Source organism: Thermobia domestica, unplaced genomic scaffold (genome assembly GCF_964235325.1).
Source record: "Thermobia domestica unplaced genomic scaffold, izTheDome1.hap1.1 HAP1_SCAFFOLD_710, whole genome shotgun sequence".
Classification (NCBI taxonomy): Eukaryota; Metazoa; Arthropoda; class Insecta; order Zygentoma; family Lepismatidae; genus Thermobia; species Thermobia domestica.
In genome coordinates this window covers 11,324-27,715 of record NW_027656420.1, presented here as the reverse complement: position 1 = coordinate 27,715, position 16,392 = coordinate 11,324, and the positions used below count along the sequence as shown (strand labels likewise).

General features: G+C 34.0%; 1 protein-coding gene across 1 annotated transcript in view; it reads left to right on the top strand.

The window, feature by feature from the left end:
* LOC145677229 (5-oxoprolinase) overlaps positions 1-16,178 on the top strand; it is a gene marked incomplete at its 5' end in the record, with an annotated part of 77,279 nt that extends 61,101 nt beyond the window's left edge. Inside the window, 4 exon segments of the mRNA XM_081747819.1 lie at positions 5,222-5,446; positions 12,424-12,667; positions 13,306-13,417; positions 15,851-16,178. Of these exon segments, the coding sequence (XP_081603945.1) occupies positions 5,222-5,446; positions 12,424-12,667; positions 13,306-13,417; positions 15,851-16,178 (909 nt within the window).
* Positions 16,179-16,392: the final 214 nt, after the last annotated feature.

Here is a 16,392-nt window from a genome sequence, read left to right as displayed (position 1 = left end):
TTGTGGCCGTTTTGTATGTGTCTAATGTAACCCGTGTATAAACTGAATACTTTATATGTTTGTTACTTTTCAATATATAGCCGTTTTTCTCCTATGGGACATATACGTATGTCCCTATGGTCGGTAAGAGAATGAGATTTTACACAAGTGTATTCTTTGAGATTTTTCTAGTACATATTTTCGATATTAGTCGTACCACATCGTACGATAGTGGTGATGAAGACAACCTACAACTTGATGATGAGGACTTGGGCTTTCTTGAGAATAATGTCGACCGTATAGGCGAGGAAGTTGTAATTGAAAAACCAATTTCACAAGCCCCCACGTGCGTAACTTCTGTTTCATCAACGTCATCAGCTACAGAGAACTCAGCCTTGTCACCAGTTTCTTTCTCTTCAACATCACCAGAAATCAAGAAATATTAAAATAAGCTTGATATTTGCATTTATGGTTTTGCAACGTTGCCAGATTTACCAGAAAAATTTGTTTTCTGTGAAACATCAATATGAAATTTTAAAATTTTTCATAAAATTTAAAACAAAATGTACCAGTGCGAGAACCCAGAAGGAACAAATCGTGTTCAACTGGAAACCTGATGGAGCAGTGTATCAGAAGGATTCTATTGATTATGATTATTAAAAAGTAAATATAAATGTTGATTGTAATGTGGAGCCGGGCCTTGTACATGTATTCGAAACAGAGTGAATTATATATGAAGCAAAAGGGCATTCCTTACCAAACTAATCTGGAAGAAATGCGTGCGTTCTTGAGAATGAATTTGGTAATGAGCTACCATGTTGCTCCGTAGTGGAGAGATTATTGGTCTACTGATTCTTACCTTCAAGTACCATACATAGTTAATGTGATACCTCGAAGACGTTTCGAATTAATCAGAAGTGCGTTGCATTTTGCAAATAATGAGGAGATGCTTTCTAGAACTGACACAGATTATGACAGAACATTTAAGATATGACCTGTGACCAATCATTTCAATCGCTGCTTTCAGAATGCAAGAAATCCAAGCAAGCAACAATCCGTAGATGAACACATGATCAAGTTCAAAGGGCACAATATAATGAAGCAGTACATAAAGAGCAAACCCATAAAATAGGGTTTCAAGATGTGGTGCAGATGTGACTCAAAAACTGGTTACTTATACCAATGTGACTTGTACACGAGGAAGAAAACTGCCCCCGACTGTGGACTAGGAGAGAGTGTAGTCATGAAGCTATCGAAACCTATTGAGAACTTATGCTGTGAGATCTACATAGACATTTTTCTTCAATTCTCCTTTGCTTTAAGTGAATGCACAAAAGAAGTAGCTATATTTGTGTGGAACGGTGCGGACTGACAGAAAGTATATGCCAATACCTATAAAGAAAGACAATTACATGAAACGAGGGGAAAGTCAAATCTTGTTATCAAATAGAATAACATGTGTTAAATGGATGGATAACAAATCTGTGGTTCTGCTTTCAAACCTTTTGCATTCCAATAAAGTAACAACAGCAATCAGAAAACAAAGAACAAGTGCAGAAAAAAATACAAGTCTCTTGCCCTGAAATAGTCGCTGAGTATAACAACGATACGGGTGGTATTGATCTGATGGATCAGAAAAAGGTTACCAACAAAGTCGACAGAAAATCCAAGGTAAAGTAATACTTAAAAATCTTTTTTGATTTGTTTAGAGAATCTTTTTTGATTTGATTTGATTTGATGCAATAACCTAATCTAACCTAAACAGTTGCAAGAATACCGGTAAGATTAGTTTAGATTCTTGTTATAGATATAGTCCGGTAGGTCACCAGTTAGACGAATACTGAAAATCCATATATTCCTATCTAATAACATTGCTAACCAGCCATTTATTTGTACAATTTGTCAGCTACTTATGTGTTTTTTTTTTAAAAAATATAAGAGCAACACTGTTATTTGTATAAACAAAACTTATACCGCTAACATTCTGCATAATAATAATAATAATAATAATAATAATAATAATAATAATAATAATAATAATAATAATAATAAAACTTTTAAAATACTTATGAAAAGAAGAACAACTTATGCTTCACTATTTTAAAAACAGTCCTTTACCGTCCGTAGGGACATATTTGTCCCAGGCCATAACTAGGTAACCATTGATTCGGTGAACTTGCCTTGTTGATTTTTGGAACTAACATGTTACATTTAGCCTATATTATTAAAAAATACATCTTTTAAAACCTAGAAACCTTATGGTCCTGAAGGGGTTAAGACGTTGCAGGAGCAGCGAAGCGGAAGATCATCTGATAACTATGGCAGCAATGCAATAATGAATCACAACTCAAGTTCGTAGCTTTTGCAGTTCTTTATTGATAGACTCAGCCGAGAATATCAGTGTCGCCAGTGAAATTGTCATGCCATTACCTATAAATACAGCACTTTAGCTCTAGTGTGTTTTGTTAATCACTACAAGCATGCTGTAATTCTACTTTCAATTGGTGTCTACGACGAAACCAATGGTGTGTCGGGAGAAAGTTAACGTTTTATTAGAAGAATTTACTATTTACTTCTTTTACAGGAATAACAATAACTGTTTTTCATTATTTGGTACTCAGGCAGTTGTAGTTCCGTGTAGTCTGGATCCCACACTGTAGGTCAACGTCTCATATAGCTTTCACTAAATTCCATCCCAGTGAATCATCCAATCAGTTCCGAAGGTTATGTTTCTTCATGTTCAAAAATACAAGTTAAGATGGAATTAGCTATGAACAAATAAATAAATAAAATTTTATACATAATTGTGCGTGACTAAAATCAGCATGATTCGCTCGGCACAAAATAAAGTTATCATTTTTCTGAAGGCTCCCAAGTATATGTTGTTGGGGTGGACTGTATAACTAAGGACATTAGGTTGTGTATAAGGTGGTTGCAAAAGTAATGCAAGATTTCGGGTACTTCATATTAACATATGACTCTGCATGCGTTATTATGTTAACTGTGTGAGTTTATGTTCCCCAGCTTCTCACTATATACGCCATAGGGAATATCTATATGATTTTGTTTATTTCCACACGTGAGAAGAATATCAAACCACTATTTTCGTCAAATCATCTTCGACAAATTATAATTCAGACTCAGAGGCGCACAAATCGCTTAAAAAATTAATTAAGTGTAGGGTAAATCCAGTGTGAACGAGAACAGTTTAGAAAAAGAGAAACTGTTGTAAAGGTAAAGAAGGTCACGAATGTCATTCTGCTGCTAACGACGACGAGTTGAAGGCGATCATTACGATAAACTAGCTAAATGGCATAAACATCGGATGTTAAACTGTACGATTTCATTTCATTTTCGGGGCCGCGGTGGCTCAGTTGTAGAGCGTTCACCTCTGGTGCTTGGGGTCCCGGGTTCGATCCCAGCCCCCGCCAAGTGAACTTTGTGGTGGACAAACACCGTGTGCGTGGGTTTTCTCGGGGTTCTCCCGTTTCCTCCCACTTTCTTCATTCCACCATTTCATTCATTTCTCATAATCACCGTTTCCTTTAGCCTAACCGGCATAACCATGGGACGTAAAACTCAAAGATTTCATTTTTTTTTCATTTAATTTTCACGACAGGCTAGCAATGACATCAGAACTACTATCACAATTTCTCTTTATGATGCATATATTATTTCACCGCGAACTCTGATTTTCGAGTTTCTGTGAAAGCATATATGATTCGAACCTTTGTTTAAGTTGTACGTCTACGTCTCGCATGGTTTCTGTTCAGAAAAGAAATATTAAAATTCTAAAAAAATAAAAACAAAAGTAATCTTTTGTTCCATTTATACAAATAGAAGTTGTCGTAATAACTTTTTATGATAATTCTTTTGATTTTGTGAGGTATGAAAAAAAAAAAATAATTTGTTATTTTTACAAAAGTATTCATAACTAGAATCTCCTTAAGATTCAGTAAGTTATTGCCACATATTCTCCATGAAAGGACATATTATTTCTAGGACAAAAGTACTCAGTAATATAAACTTTTGAAATAGTAAAAATAAAATTTGTTTCATTAATGTACTTTCAGTACTAATGTATATGCAATTAAAAGTTTAATTATATTGTGGATCAAAATTTTCGTGCAATCTCAATTTAGGTGAACAATCTTACTTTCATGATATGTTCACTTCTTTCATGAGGAATTTAAGTCTTAGTATATTACAAAATGCTTCTTAAGGGAGATTGCATTAGTGGGCGCAGATTCACTTTAGGAGGGCCTATCCGTTATGGATACAAATATAGCATGGTGACTTATACCACAAAAACTAGACAAAAACACTAACTTCTGTTAGTTGGCCACTAAAAAGCGAGGATTCTATCTAACCAGGGTAGGAGCGGAGCAGGGGAACCGTGCTCTAGCGCGGGGTGCGTCTGTAGGGAAAAGACGCGTCAGCGGTGGTGAGTATACGCATAAACACTGATAGCAGAAAAACACTTCGTACGACATAAAAACACAAGTCTTCCATATTGCACAGCTTTGCGACACTTCTATAATCACTTTGTGCACTGCCTTCACATAGCACTTTATTTCATTATGGGTTCCTTATGGAGTATAATGTGATAAAGAGTACACATTACATTTTGTATTCCTATCTATTATACATGTGGCTGGCAAGATCCCGATATATTTCGAGAACTTATACTTTGGTTTTCCGAACATAAACATTTCTTCTGTAAATTTTACAAATTTGTGTCTATCTAAACTAAGATAACGACATAATTTTTTTACAGGAGTTGAAGAAATGATTTTCTATAATATTAAAGACAAAAATAAGATGTTATGCGCTAAACTTACCTAATACTTTTATCTTTCATAACTTCAATTGAAGTTTTATATCTTTAAGGTGCAGACCTAGATTCTAGTCACCTATAACACTAAGTAATATTTCTAATAACTATTTTGCAGTGCAATGCTAATGGATTTCCATGACAGCTTATTCTATTATTCGATAGTATTATTATTCAATAGAATAACAATCCACACAAATATCAAAAGAAGTAAGAATGCGACAACAATGATATACATATAAATCTAAATATCAAGTACTCTATTTCTTTGAGTGATTCTTCCAGAAAATGTGATATGCTATTATGTTTCCCCGAGCCGCTTATACACAAATACAAATAGAAATAAGTATGGTATCTAATTAGTACGAAGCTATTAATATTATCTGTTTTCCTTTCTTTTTTTTAAAGGGTTGTTTGAATCCTGTTAAAGTTATTGTGCCTAAAGGATCGATCTTAGATCCGTCTGAGAATGCCGCAGTAGTTGGTGGAAACGTCTTAACTTCTCAAAGATTAGTAGATGTAGTACTGAAAGCTTTTGATGCTTGTGCTGCCTCCTGTGGCTGTATGAATAATATTACTTTTGGTGATGAAGGATGGGGATATTATGAAACTGTGGCAGGAGGAGCTGGAGCTGTAAGTATTTGTAACATATCCTCAGTATTCAAAGTTTATTTTACGATATTTTATGTTTTCAAATCATAGTTTGATGAAATAGTAGATGAATTGATAACTTTTTTTTTTTTTTTTTTTGTAAATTGCTTGAAAAGTGAAGACATTTTACAATTAAATGTATATATCAATAATAAAAATTAATATAACGATGATATCCGGTCAACTTCTTCTACATCGCTGCATGGTTTCTGGTACAAGAGTGAATGAACTATGGGATAATTTAGATTTTTATCATGACAATTTAATTAAAATGCATACAGTGGAGGGGGAAGCATGGGAGCCATACGTCAAGTTAAGAACATGGAACTCATTAAACTTCTTATCTATTTATATAAAAATGAAGTTTGTGACTCAATAACTCTTAAACCACCTGACCAATCTCGATCAAATTTTCAACATAGATAACGTTCGAACCTAGGATGTTTTTTATCATTTCACTTTGACTGTGCAACTTAGAGGAGGGGGAGGACGAGATGTTTAAAAATGCTCGATATCAGTGTTGAATCCATAGTTTTCGAGATCGTTAAGGCGAACAGTGACACTTCCGATGCCCTTTAAATCCAAATTCAGCCCTGCAACTTGAGAGAGAGGAAAGTGGGATACATATATAAAAACGATCGAAAATGATCGATATTAGTGTCGAATCCATAGTTTTCAGGGTCGTTGAGACAAACAGTGACACTTCCAATACCATTTAAATCCAAATTCAGCCCCGCAACTTGGGGAAGGAGGAAGGGAAAGACATAGGAAAATGACTGGTATTAGTGTTGAATCCTTGTGAAAAACAAACACCACGTGCGTGGGTTTCCTTGGGGTTCTCCCATTTCCTCCCACATTTTTATTCCACCATTTAATTCATTTCTCATCATCACCGTCTCCTTTAGCCTAGCTGACATAAACGTAGGACGTAAAACTCAAAGATGTCATTTCATTAGTGTCGAATCCATAGTTATCGGGTTCTGTGAGACGAACAGTGACACTTCCGATGCTATTTAAATCCAAATTCAGCTCCCATTAGTACTTTATGTCCAAAATGAAACTTATTCTCTCCGTGCGAAGAACAGGTATTCTGTTAGTTACAAATAAAAGAAGGGTTCCAGAGTTTCTCAAATTTCCCGTTTTAACGGAAGGGGGAAAATTTTCTATATTTTTTCCCTCACATTGAAATTGATGTTATCTATTATTTGTAATCGCATCACGGGGAAATGGCTGACCTGTTTGAAATGAATTTTGAAACATAGTTCCTATCTAGAGGTAGGTATTTATAATATTACTTTGATTGCAGGACGTATCCTAAGTAGGTGAAGGGTTCAAAAATTATGCCAAAAATAGATTATCACGTATTATGGGTTACAGGTTTTTATCATTTCATTTAAAAGCGTATCCTAAGTAAGGAACAGCTTTAAATACTTCCCATAAACCTATTCTTCAAATGCGAAGAGTTGGCATTTTAGCTAGTATTTGAATATAATAATAGGTAATAAGGTAATGTCTTAATGTAACTCAAATTCGGTTCCAAATATAAAATGTAAATTAACTGTTATGCAGGTCAGACTTTATGATCTAAATTTAATTTACCACAGTACCTTTATATAATTATAATAACCTACAGCAGCTATATGGTGAAAAAAATATTTAAAGCCTACATATAGAGACACTAGAAGGTGGTTTATAAAAGGAGTTATACTTACAAAACATTCAACTTTTCACTCAATGTTTTGACTTGCAAAGAAACTATTACTGTTAATAAAATTCGCCTCGAAAAGGTTGTTCCTGGAAATATAGTACATTAAGTTACATTAAATTGAAATGTCTCTCTTTATGACACCACCTAACACTACAATATATAAAAATAAAGAACACGGAAAAATAATAATAATAAAAAAAAAATTTACATACTGTATTTGTATTTGTTTGGAATCCTAATATTTCGTTCACTTTTGCTCCTGAGAGCTTCTTCCGAAGATTTCATTTTTTAAAACGGAAATCGAGTGGGAATTCACATATTGCTTATTTAATTTCTTGCTCACAGATGTTCCACTGGAGAAACTCCTTAAAGTATCTGTAAGAGCTCCTAAGAACTGAATTTAAACATACACTTACGAAAAATACATTTGTAGACTAACGAAGAAAATTTTTGAACTTGCCATTAGAATTCAGATAGCCAATCAATTTATTTGATTAATTTCTTGCACTTATGAAAAATTGCTGAAAAATCTTTCATCGTAGTATAGAAAATTTGTGTGTACTTTTGAACTTACTTCGTATTAAGCAATGTTTATCATGTTTCTTACAATTCCAACTTTTTTCTAGTGATCCTTAGTCAAGATTTAATTTCGGCTCCCTAGTTCTACGTATGTCGATAACTGCATCATTCATAAGTGTATGCTTGAAGTTCTTAGGAGTTCTTGCAGAGACTTTGAGAAGTTGTTTCCAATAGAATGTCTGTGAGAATGAGATTAAATAAGCAACACGTTAAATAAGCAATAATCAATTCTTTCACTCGGTTTAAGTTTCAAAAGTTGAAATTCTCGGAACAAGCTCACAGAAGCAAAAGGGAGCAAAATATTAGGATCTAAATAAATAAAACAACGGGAAAGTACGTAAAATTATTTTCCTTATACATAATTTGTGTATAAGACGTGAAACGTTTGAAGTACGCAGAGCTATATGTTACATATAAATACACAGAGAAATCTTAAGTATACACAGAGGCAGTGTATAACGTTTTGTACGATATGAAGTGCAATGAAACTATATGTACCTAGGTAAATATAATAACTATGAACGAACGCACAGAATAAAGGAACAAGCGAAAATAAGTAAAAAAGTAAGGAAACCAAAAAAGTATCTCTTCTCCCCAGAATAGATTAATTATATAAATGACACTTATACCCTATATACAAATTGCCTGTATAACTAATTGTAGTATTCGTTATAATCCAATGGGTAAGTTAGATACCATATTGGATAAGACATAAAAGATGCTTCTTTACATTATGTTTGAAAGGCAAGGAAATTCTGCACTTAGTTGAGTCGAATGACACTGTAAGCGATATCTTTTCAACTTTCTCATCGATAATAATAAAAAAACTTTAAAGAAATATCAATTCTACTTCAAAGAAAGGCACTAAAAGGCAGAAAATAATAAAAGCACTATAAAGAAAACAACGAAAATAATAAAGCGCTTAAAAACATAGAATAATTTATTATTATTGTTATAAAAAAATTTTGATGTCGTTCCAAGCCGAACAAATTAATGCCTAATATAAAATTGTTTCGATGATAATTCTATGAGGCATTAATATGTTTGGCTTAGCAAGACTTCAAAAGAATTTTGTAGATAATAGTAATAAATTATTTTCTACTTTCAAGCTCCTTGTTATTATTATCTGCATTTTAGAGGTTTTAATTTTTGCTGCTTTTTAGTGCCTATTCTTGAAGTCGGTTTGCAGTTTGATGTCTAAAGGAAACGTAGAACACTAACTTCCTATAAAATATCTCTGTTCGAATCATGCGTATAGAAATGCGTAATAATTTATTATCAATCTTTTTATTATTATTTTTATAGGTAAGACCATTTCTTGAGAATAGCTCATTATGTTAGGGAAAACCACATCAAAATATCACATAATTTAAAAAGTCGATAGTCGTTTGCGCATGAGGTGGTGTTAGTATCCTAAATTGTAGGATATATCAGTCGTAGCAAGTCCAGCCTAACGTCATTTGAGGCTAATAGATGTGCAAAATGTATTGGAATTCTTAGTAACAGACGTAAGATATTGCGCTGTGAAGATGAGTAAAATTACTTCAAAGTTGGTCTACATTTTGTAATTTTATTTCGATAAAGGCGCATAAGTTACGCAGGCTAGTAAAGAAATTTGTACTGTTTATGGGCAAGATACGTTGTAGAAAGCAACACCTAGAAAATCGTTTTCATTCTGGAAATTTCAATGTCCAAGATGCTCCTCCAATGAGCGACCAATCACAGAAAAGTGGGTGATATTCTGGCAAAAGTTGAGCGAGATCGGCATGTAAATAGTCATTACATCACAATGACCTGAACATCCATCACCAATGTTAAACCATTTAGAGAAAGTTGGCTTAAAAGGGTCCTTAACTCCTTGATTGAACGCAACCACCTTGCCTTGTTGAATTTCTGGTTGCAGCGATTTAGGATAGGTTTTTCATTAGGCGTTGCATAAATTATTTATTCGATTTTTTAAATAATAATTATAATTTCTTTTAAATGTTCTATACATTAAAAAAATCTTGAAATAGATTATTCAATTAACGAAAACCGCATCGAAATATGACCAACAGTTTTCGATATACTGGCGAACAACCCTACAAACAAAAATGCATACATACATACAGGTTAAACAGAGAACTTCCATTAAATAAATAAATAAATAAATAAATAAATAAATAAATGAAGTCGGTTAATAAAAATGCTTTCCTTGGTTTTGTTAGGTTGTATCTTGAGACATCTAATGTTTGGGAGTCTTATGTCAGATACAGATAAATTTAATTTGGAAATGTCAAGTTAGTTTTAAGGTACAAAGCGCCATTGTTCTTTATAATTTTAAATACAGTGTGATTCAAAATGATGTGAACGATTACAACTCCTTATAGCTTTTTTATTAATCATCCAAATAGTTTCAAATCTTACAGTTAAATGCTAAAAATCTCCAAGTTTTTGTGATAAAAAAGAAATTAGTACATCACAAATGTTCTGTATGGACCCCCTTTGTTACCCTGCATACATCAATTCGGTATTCCAATTCCGCCCAGACCCGTTTCAACATGTTTGCATCAACAGCTTGCACTGAAAAAAAAAATCGCAGGGTTAAGTCCGGTGATCTTGGTGACCAACGTAGAAGCTGATGATCATTTTTACCTGACCGCCCAATCCAGCGGTGTGGCAGTCTGTTGTTGAGAGAATTTCTGACATTGTGATTAAAGTGACATGGAGCTCCATTCAACTGATAGATAAAGTTTGCACTGTCATGTTCGAGCTGTGGCATAAGGCACGTAGTAAGCATTTGTAGAAATGTTTGTCCAGTCACAGTTCCTTCGTCAAAGTACGATGAAGAATTGCACAAAACACATTCATCTTCGGTGAATCACGCACAATTTCACAGATTTGGTGAGGCTTCTCTGTTCCCCAAATGCGAACATTTTGTTTATTCACTCTTCCTGTCACGTGGAACGTAGCATCATCAATGAAACAAAGTCTGGCCAAAAAATCATCATCAACACTGCACAACTCTTGAAATGACTCACAAAAAGTCTTGCGATACGTGTGATCATTAGGTGTTAAGTGTTGTAACAACTGCACTCGATACGGATACATCTTGAAATGTTTACGCACTACACGCCAAATAGTTGTTTGAGGCATTTGAAGCTTTTTGCTACCTCTTCTTGTTGACTTTTGTGGGCTGCGTTGAAAACTGGTTCGAACCCTTTCGACATCTGCCTCAGAAGTGGACGGCCTACCGGGCGATTTTTCTTTACAAATGCATCCCAGTCTGTTGAATTTGTCATACCACTTACGTATGGAGTTATTTGATGGTGGATCTTTATGAAATTTTGTGTTGAACACTAACAACAGACCTAAAACGTGAAACTGTAAAACGCAAAATGTAAAACCACAGGCAGCCATCTTAGAACTAATCACTCTGCCACCTAGCGAATAAATTTTAAACTACTACGCTCGTTCCAAACAAAACTTGAGGATAATATTGAAAGTATTTCCGTAGAGATTTCATTGTTGACAGAGTATTATCACTTATAGAACATTTACTTATCGTTCACATCAGTTTGAATCACGGTGTATTTGACAATTAGGTACAACAAACACATTTTTGATATAATCAAAGTTAAGACAAAAGATATCCAGTTTTCTGTACATTGCAAAATTAATCTCACATAGGTATTTGGACTTGTAATGCTAAGAATTTGTGATGACTAGTCCATATTTCAGTATCCGCGACATGGTTAACGATGTTCTCTTTCCTCGATATGCATTTACTTCGAAAATACAATTGTTCAAGATTTCTGTTGAAATCATAAGAAACATTAAGAGACAGTCAAAAGAAACTGTTACATCTAACTAGACTTCATGTTTGTTTCTATTGATATCTGCTGGAGAAACATCTTGTGGTATTTTGGAAGTTACAGTTTTGCATTATAATTGATATGCTGTTATTGTAGTTGTTCCATTTGACCATGATCCAATTTGTGCATTAAAAGTAAAGCTGAATGAAAATGTTTTACAAGTTCCTGAGAAAAGGGGACATATTATTTTCCAGATAATTGTACAGATAAATGCCTAACGTATTTGAACCAGAATGTACATACCTAAGCTATCTCGTAAATAAATAGAAGGCAAATAATTACATTTAGAAACTCATACAAAAACACAAAGAAGCAGAATGTTGGAGGTTAAGGCAACTCGTGTAATATCTTTAAAAAATGCGTGAACAATTATTGCAGACTTTGAATTCTATAGTCTTACAAGGTGACTTCTAAAGTCTATTGTGAAGATTAAGCAAAAAATAAAGCAATGGTGGAATTACATTAATTCAAGAGAAATGATAGACATAGGTGACAAATAGAGGATGAATTCGTATGCATTTGTTGTTTAAATAAAATAATCTTTGGCAATCTTTTCTACAGGAAACATAATACCTAAGATTATGAGTGTTGTGTAACTACAAATACGTACAAATCACTTTCTAGAATAAAGCATAAAACTTACTGAAGTTTAGCGTTCTTCTAAGGAATATGAACGGTGGAGCGGGTAATCCTGATTTTTCTAAAACATTAATATATTTTATTTTCGCTTTAGATATTCAATTTTCCCTTTTTTATGAGCTGATTATATGTACAATAAATGATCATAAATATACAGTTAGTTTCCTTTTCTTTGGAAGGGTCCAACTTGGCATGGTCGTGGTGGATGCCATACTCACATGACCAATACTCGCATTACGGATCCAGAAATTGTAGAGAGAAGATATCCTGTAATTCTTCAACAGTTTAGCTTGAGAGAAAATTCTGGAGGTCGTGGGAAATACAAAGGTGGTGATGGAGTGATAAGGAAGTTCTTGTTTCGCAGACCTCTTACGCTATCTATTCTGACAGAAAGGAGGGTATTATCACCTTATGGTCTCCATGGTAAGCAAAATTAGGTATCTGTTCGGTAACGCTTATGCAAAAGAGGAATCACAAGTTATTTAGTTACTTATTTAATTCTCTTACATACCGAAGATAATTAAATTGTTTCAATAAATGTGCTGTTACATCTACAGGTTTCTGAAAATAAAGATAAATAGCTGAAGTTTGGCCTAATGATCCAAAATAACTATGAAACAAGGTGAAATATTGCTTTGTGATGAGAAACTTTTTGTTCCTTGTCTATGATGTAATTGACTGGAGTTTCAGTCACTTAATGATGTTCTTTTCGATTGTTTGAGAATTGTCAACAAATGGAAAAATATTTTTTTGCATACACACAACTATGCTGTTTTACATGCCGAAGTGAATTAGATGCATCTTCACATATATATTTGTAAATTTTAAATTTTGATTAAGTATTAAAACAATCTTTTGGTAAACCTCACTTCTAAATAAAGGAATTTGAAGTTGAATGTAGCTTGTGTAAATTTTGGAAGTCTCCCATAATCATGTTTGATGATTTCATGTTTTGAACTATACTACAATATTTACCTATCTTTCGTTACGAATCATTAGGTAGAAAAATGTAAATCAAGTGATCTAGTTTTTCACTTTTTTTTTCTGTCTTGTTTAAAAAGGCGGATCACCTGGAGAGAAGGGAGTTAACTTGCTTTTCACTGCAGATGGGCGAGTGATAAATCTCGGTGGAAAGACTGCAGTCGATGTCGGACCACATGTAAGTACATTTCAGTGTGTTATTATTATAGTTATTATTATTATTTTATTTGCATAGTTTCTATTGACACTTTGACTGTTATTTCTGATGTTATTTTAAACGTTAACGAACAGCTGGAATTAAAACGTTCACTTGATTGATTAATTTGCTTTGATCAATAAAAGTATTAGACGAAGGATTTTACATTAATTAAGAGGCGAACTCGAACTCGGAGAAATTAAATTCGAGGGTTATTTTAAAATTAATTCACAGGTTGCCAATATTGTGTACTGAACGACAAATGCAATAAATCTTTCGTAATTCGAACTTAAGTTCATGAGGCAGCAGGATGTGTGTTTATAAGTTCTGTAATATATAGATCTTGTCTGTGAGGAGTGTTAAAACTTGGAGGCTGCAGATGTTGCGGGTACTCCCGTCTGTTAACGATAAGCGGTCTTACATTAAGTCTGGAACTTTACATGACAAAAATGCGACTGAAATGCACAGTGCTTTACATGAGGTTCGCGGTGAGTTAATAATGGGCCGTAGTACAATTTCTCATTGGACTATTTGTTTTTATAGTGATCGTGTTAGCATAGAGTTGCCAGACGTCCGGCTCTTAGCCGGACCGTCCGGTCTTTGGACATAAAAATTGATGTTAGGCTTTGTACCTAAGCCGGACACGCTTTTGTCCTATTTTTCGAGTTTTGAGACTAATTAATAAAATAAGTCAACGAAGTTTCAAGGTTGCGAGAATCGAGGTAGAATAAATAAGTTATTAGTATCATGACGTAACGAACCAAATTCTTCTCATATAGCCTCGCTGCTGAAAGGGACGTTAAAGTCACAATCACAAACCAAATTCCTTCATTTGACTCCTTGCTGTCTGCTGTTAGAAAGCTAAAAATTGAAGATCTTAACATGGATGAATTCTATGATGAATATTGTTTACTGAAAGAAATAATTTTGTCTGGAAATCTTCAGGAACTTGTATCTGATGAAGAAAAGTATGCACGAATTTTTAAGAAGTGTTGGTCATAGCATCTTACATTTTCTCCATATCGAACTGTAATGCAGTATGTGAAAGAATATTCTCAAGAATGAAATTACTTTGGACGGATGTTAGAAATAGACTTAGTGTTGATACTGTGAAGGCTGAACTTCAAATCTGTATGAATTATAGCAGTGATGATGATTCTGAAACATGTTAGTGTGCCAGAATGTATAATAGGTTCATAAGTGACAAATCATTGATAGAAACAGCTCTTAACGGACAAAAATTATCATTAGTATTTCTGCCTGCTAGTGGGTCATCATTTTGTAGTTACACTTTTTGTATAAGTTTACTTTAATAATGTATTAATTTCTATATTATGTTTTTCTTTTCCTTTAAAATGTGCTGTTTGATATAACCTGGAAGCAAACTTAAGTTTCGGTAAAAGCATTTTTTAAGTGATTTTTTTTTAAAGTCAAAGTGTCCTCCTTTCTGATTTTACAAATCTGGCAACCCTATGTGACCATAAATGATTACCGTATTTTACGGACTACAAGACGCACTTTTTTCTTCGAAAAATTACCTCCAAAATTCAGGTGTGTCTTATACTCGAAATTAATATAAAAATGTCCAGTGTTTGATTTAAAATTCCAGCCAGTCTTAAAAATGGCCATATATTCGATGCCGCTGGAAGCCTATCTGTTAGATATTGCAAATATAATGTTTAGTTTTGTATCTGGCAACAGTGAAGTTTTTGTGTGTGTTCGCAAAAAGAAGAAGGAGAGAGACAGACTGCCTAGTGCAAAGAGATGTGTGCTAAGATGTTAAAATAATTGAAAACGTTCTTGTTTGTACTACTAACATTTAGTCAAAATAAAACCATTAAATAATCAAGTTCCTGTGTATCGTATTCCCAATTTTTAAGAGGTTATGTGGTCCAGGCACAAGAGCATTGTAGTAAGTGAAAAGTGCAACTAGCGATTGTGACTGTTCTCACTCGAAATTTGTTGAAGTTGGTTGTTGCCAATAATAAAGTTCTGTTGTTGTGAAAAAGTATTGTGTCGCTGGGACAATGGAAAGTCAAAAATTAATGTTAAAAGGGCAGTCTAACTGGAGTGTGTGGAAGTTTCAGACTACAGTAGTGCTGAAATCTAGAGGGTTGTATGATACAGTTACAGGAACAGAACCTAAGCAAGAAGATGGTAAAAGCGCGGCAGTATTTGAAAAAGAACTTAAAGAATTCAAGACAAGGGACAGCAAAGCACAGGAGTTCTTAGTGACGTCTGTAGAAGAGCAAGTGTTGCCACATTTACTAGCGTGTAATAGTGCAAGGGGTATGTGGGAAAAGCTTCTGTTAGTGTATGAAAAAAAATCTGAAGTGTCTTCATCTGCTGCAGTAGCAATTTTTCAATCTAAAATTTGACGGTGAAAGTGTAGCTGACTTTATTTCAAAGATCCAGGACATTTGTTCTAGACTGAAATCTATGGGTGAAAACGTTTCAGATAATATGCAGATTACGAAGATACTAATGTCTCTGCCGGAGGAGTACAAATTTCTAGCCACTGCGTGGGAGTCGCTACCAGCAGAGAAACAGCCTGTGAATGAACTTATTTCAAGATTAATGGTGGAAGAAGAAAGGTTGAAGAATTCAATATCTACAGATTGCAGTGAGGAAAATGGAACTTGTGCTTTTGCAGCCAAGGCTGGATACGGAAAAAAAAAATCACCGGTACCAGAGAGAAAGTCAGAGATAGTGATTCGGCAACCGGTAGTGCTTCAAGAAGTGCAAGGCCAAATATAAAGTGTTTTTTGTGTGGTGGTGGTCATTTTAAGCGTCATTGTCCATTGCAGCAAAGTGAAAAGGATAAACCCGTGTGTGTAAGTTTTGCAAAAAACCTGGTCACATATTTAAAAATTGTTTTGTAAAATTGGGAAAAGAGAAGGCAGGTCGCAAAAACAAAACGTCATCAAATGCATTCATGTCCGCTTATGTCAGTAGAGAAGTAAACAGTGCA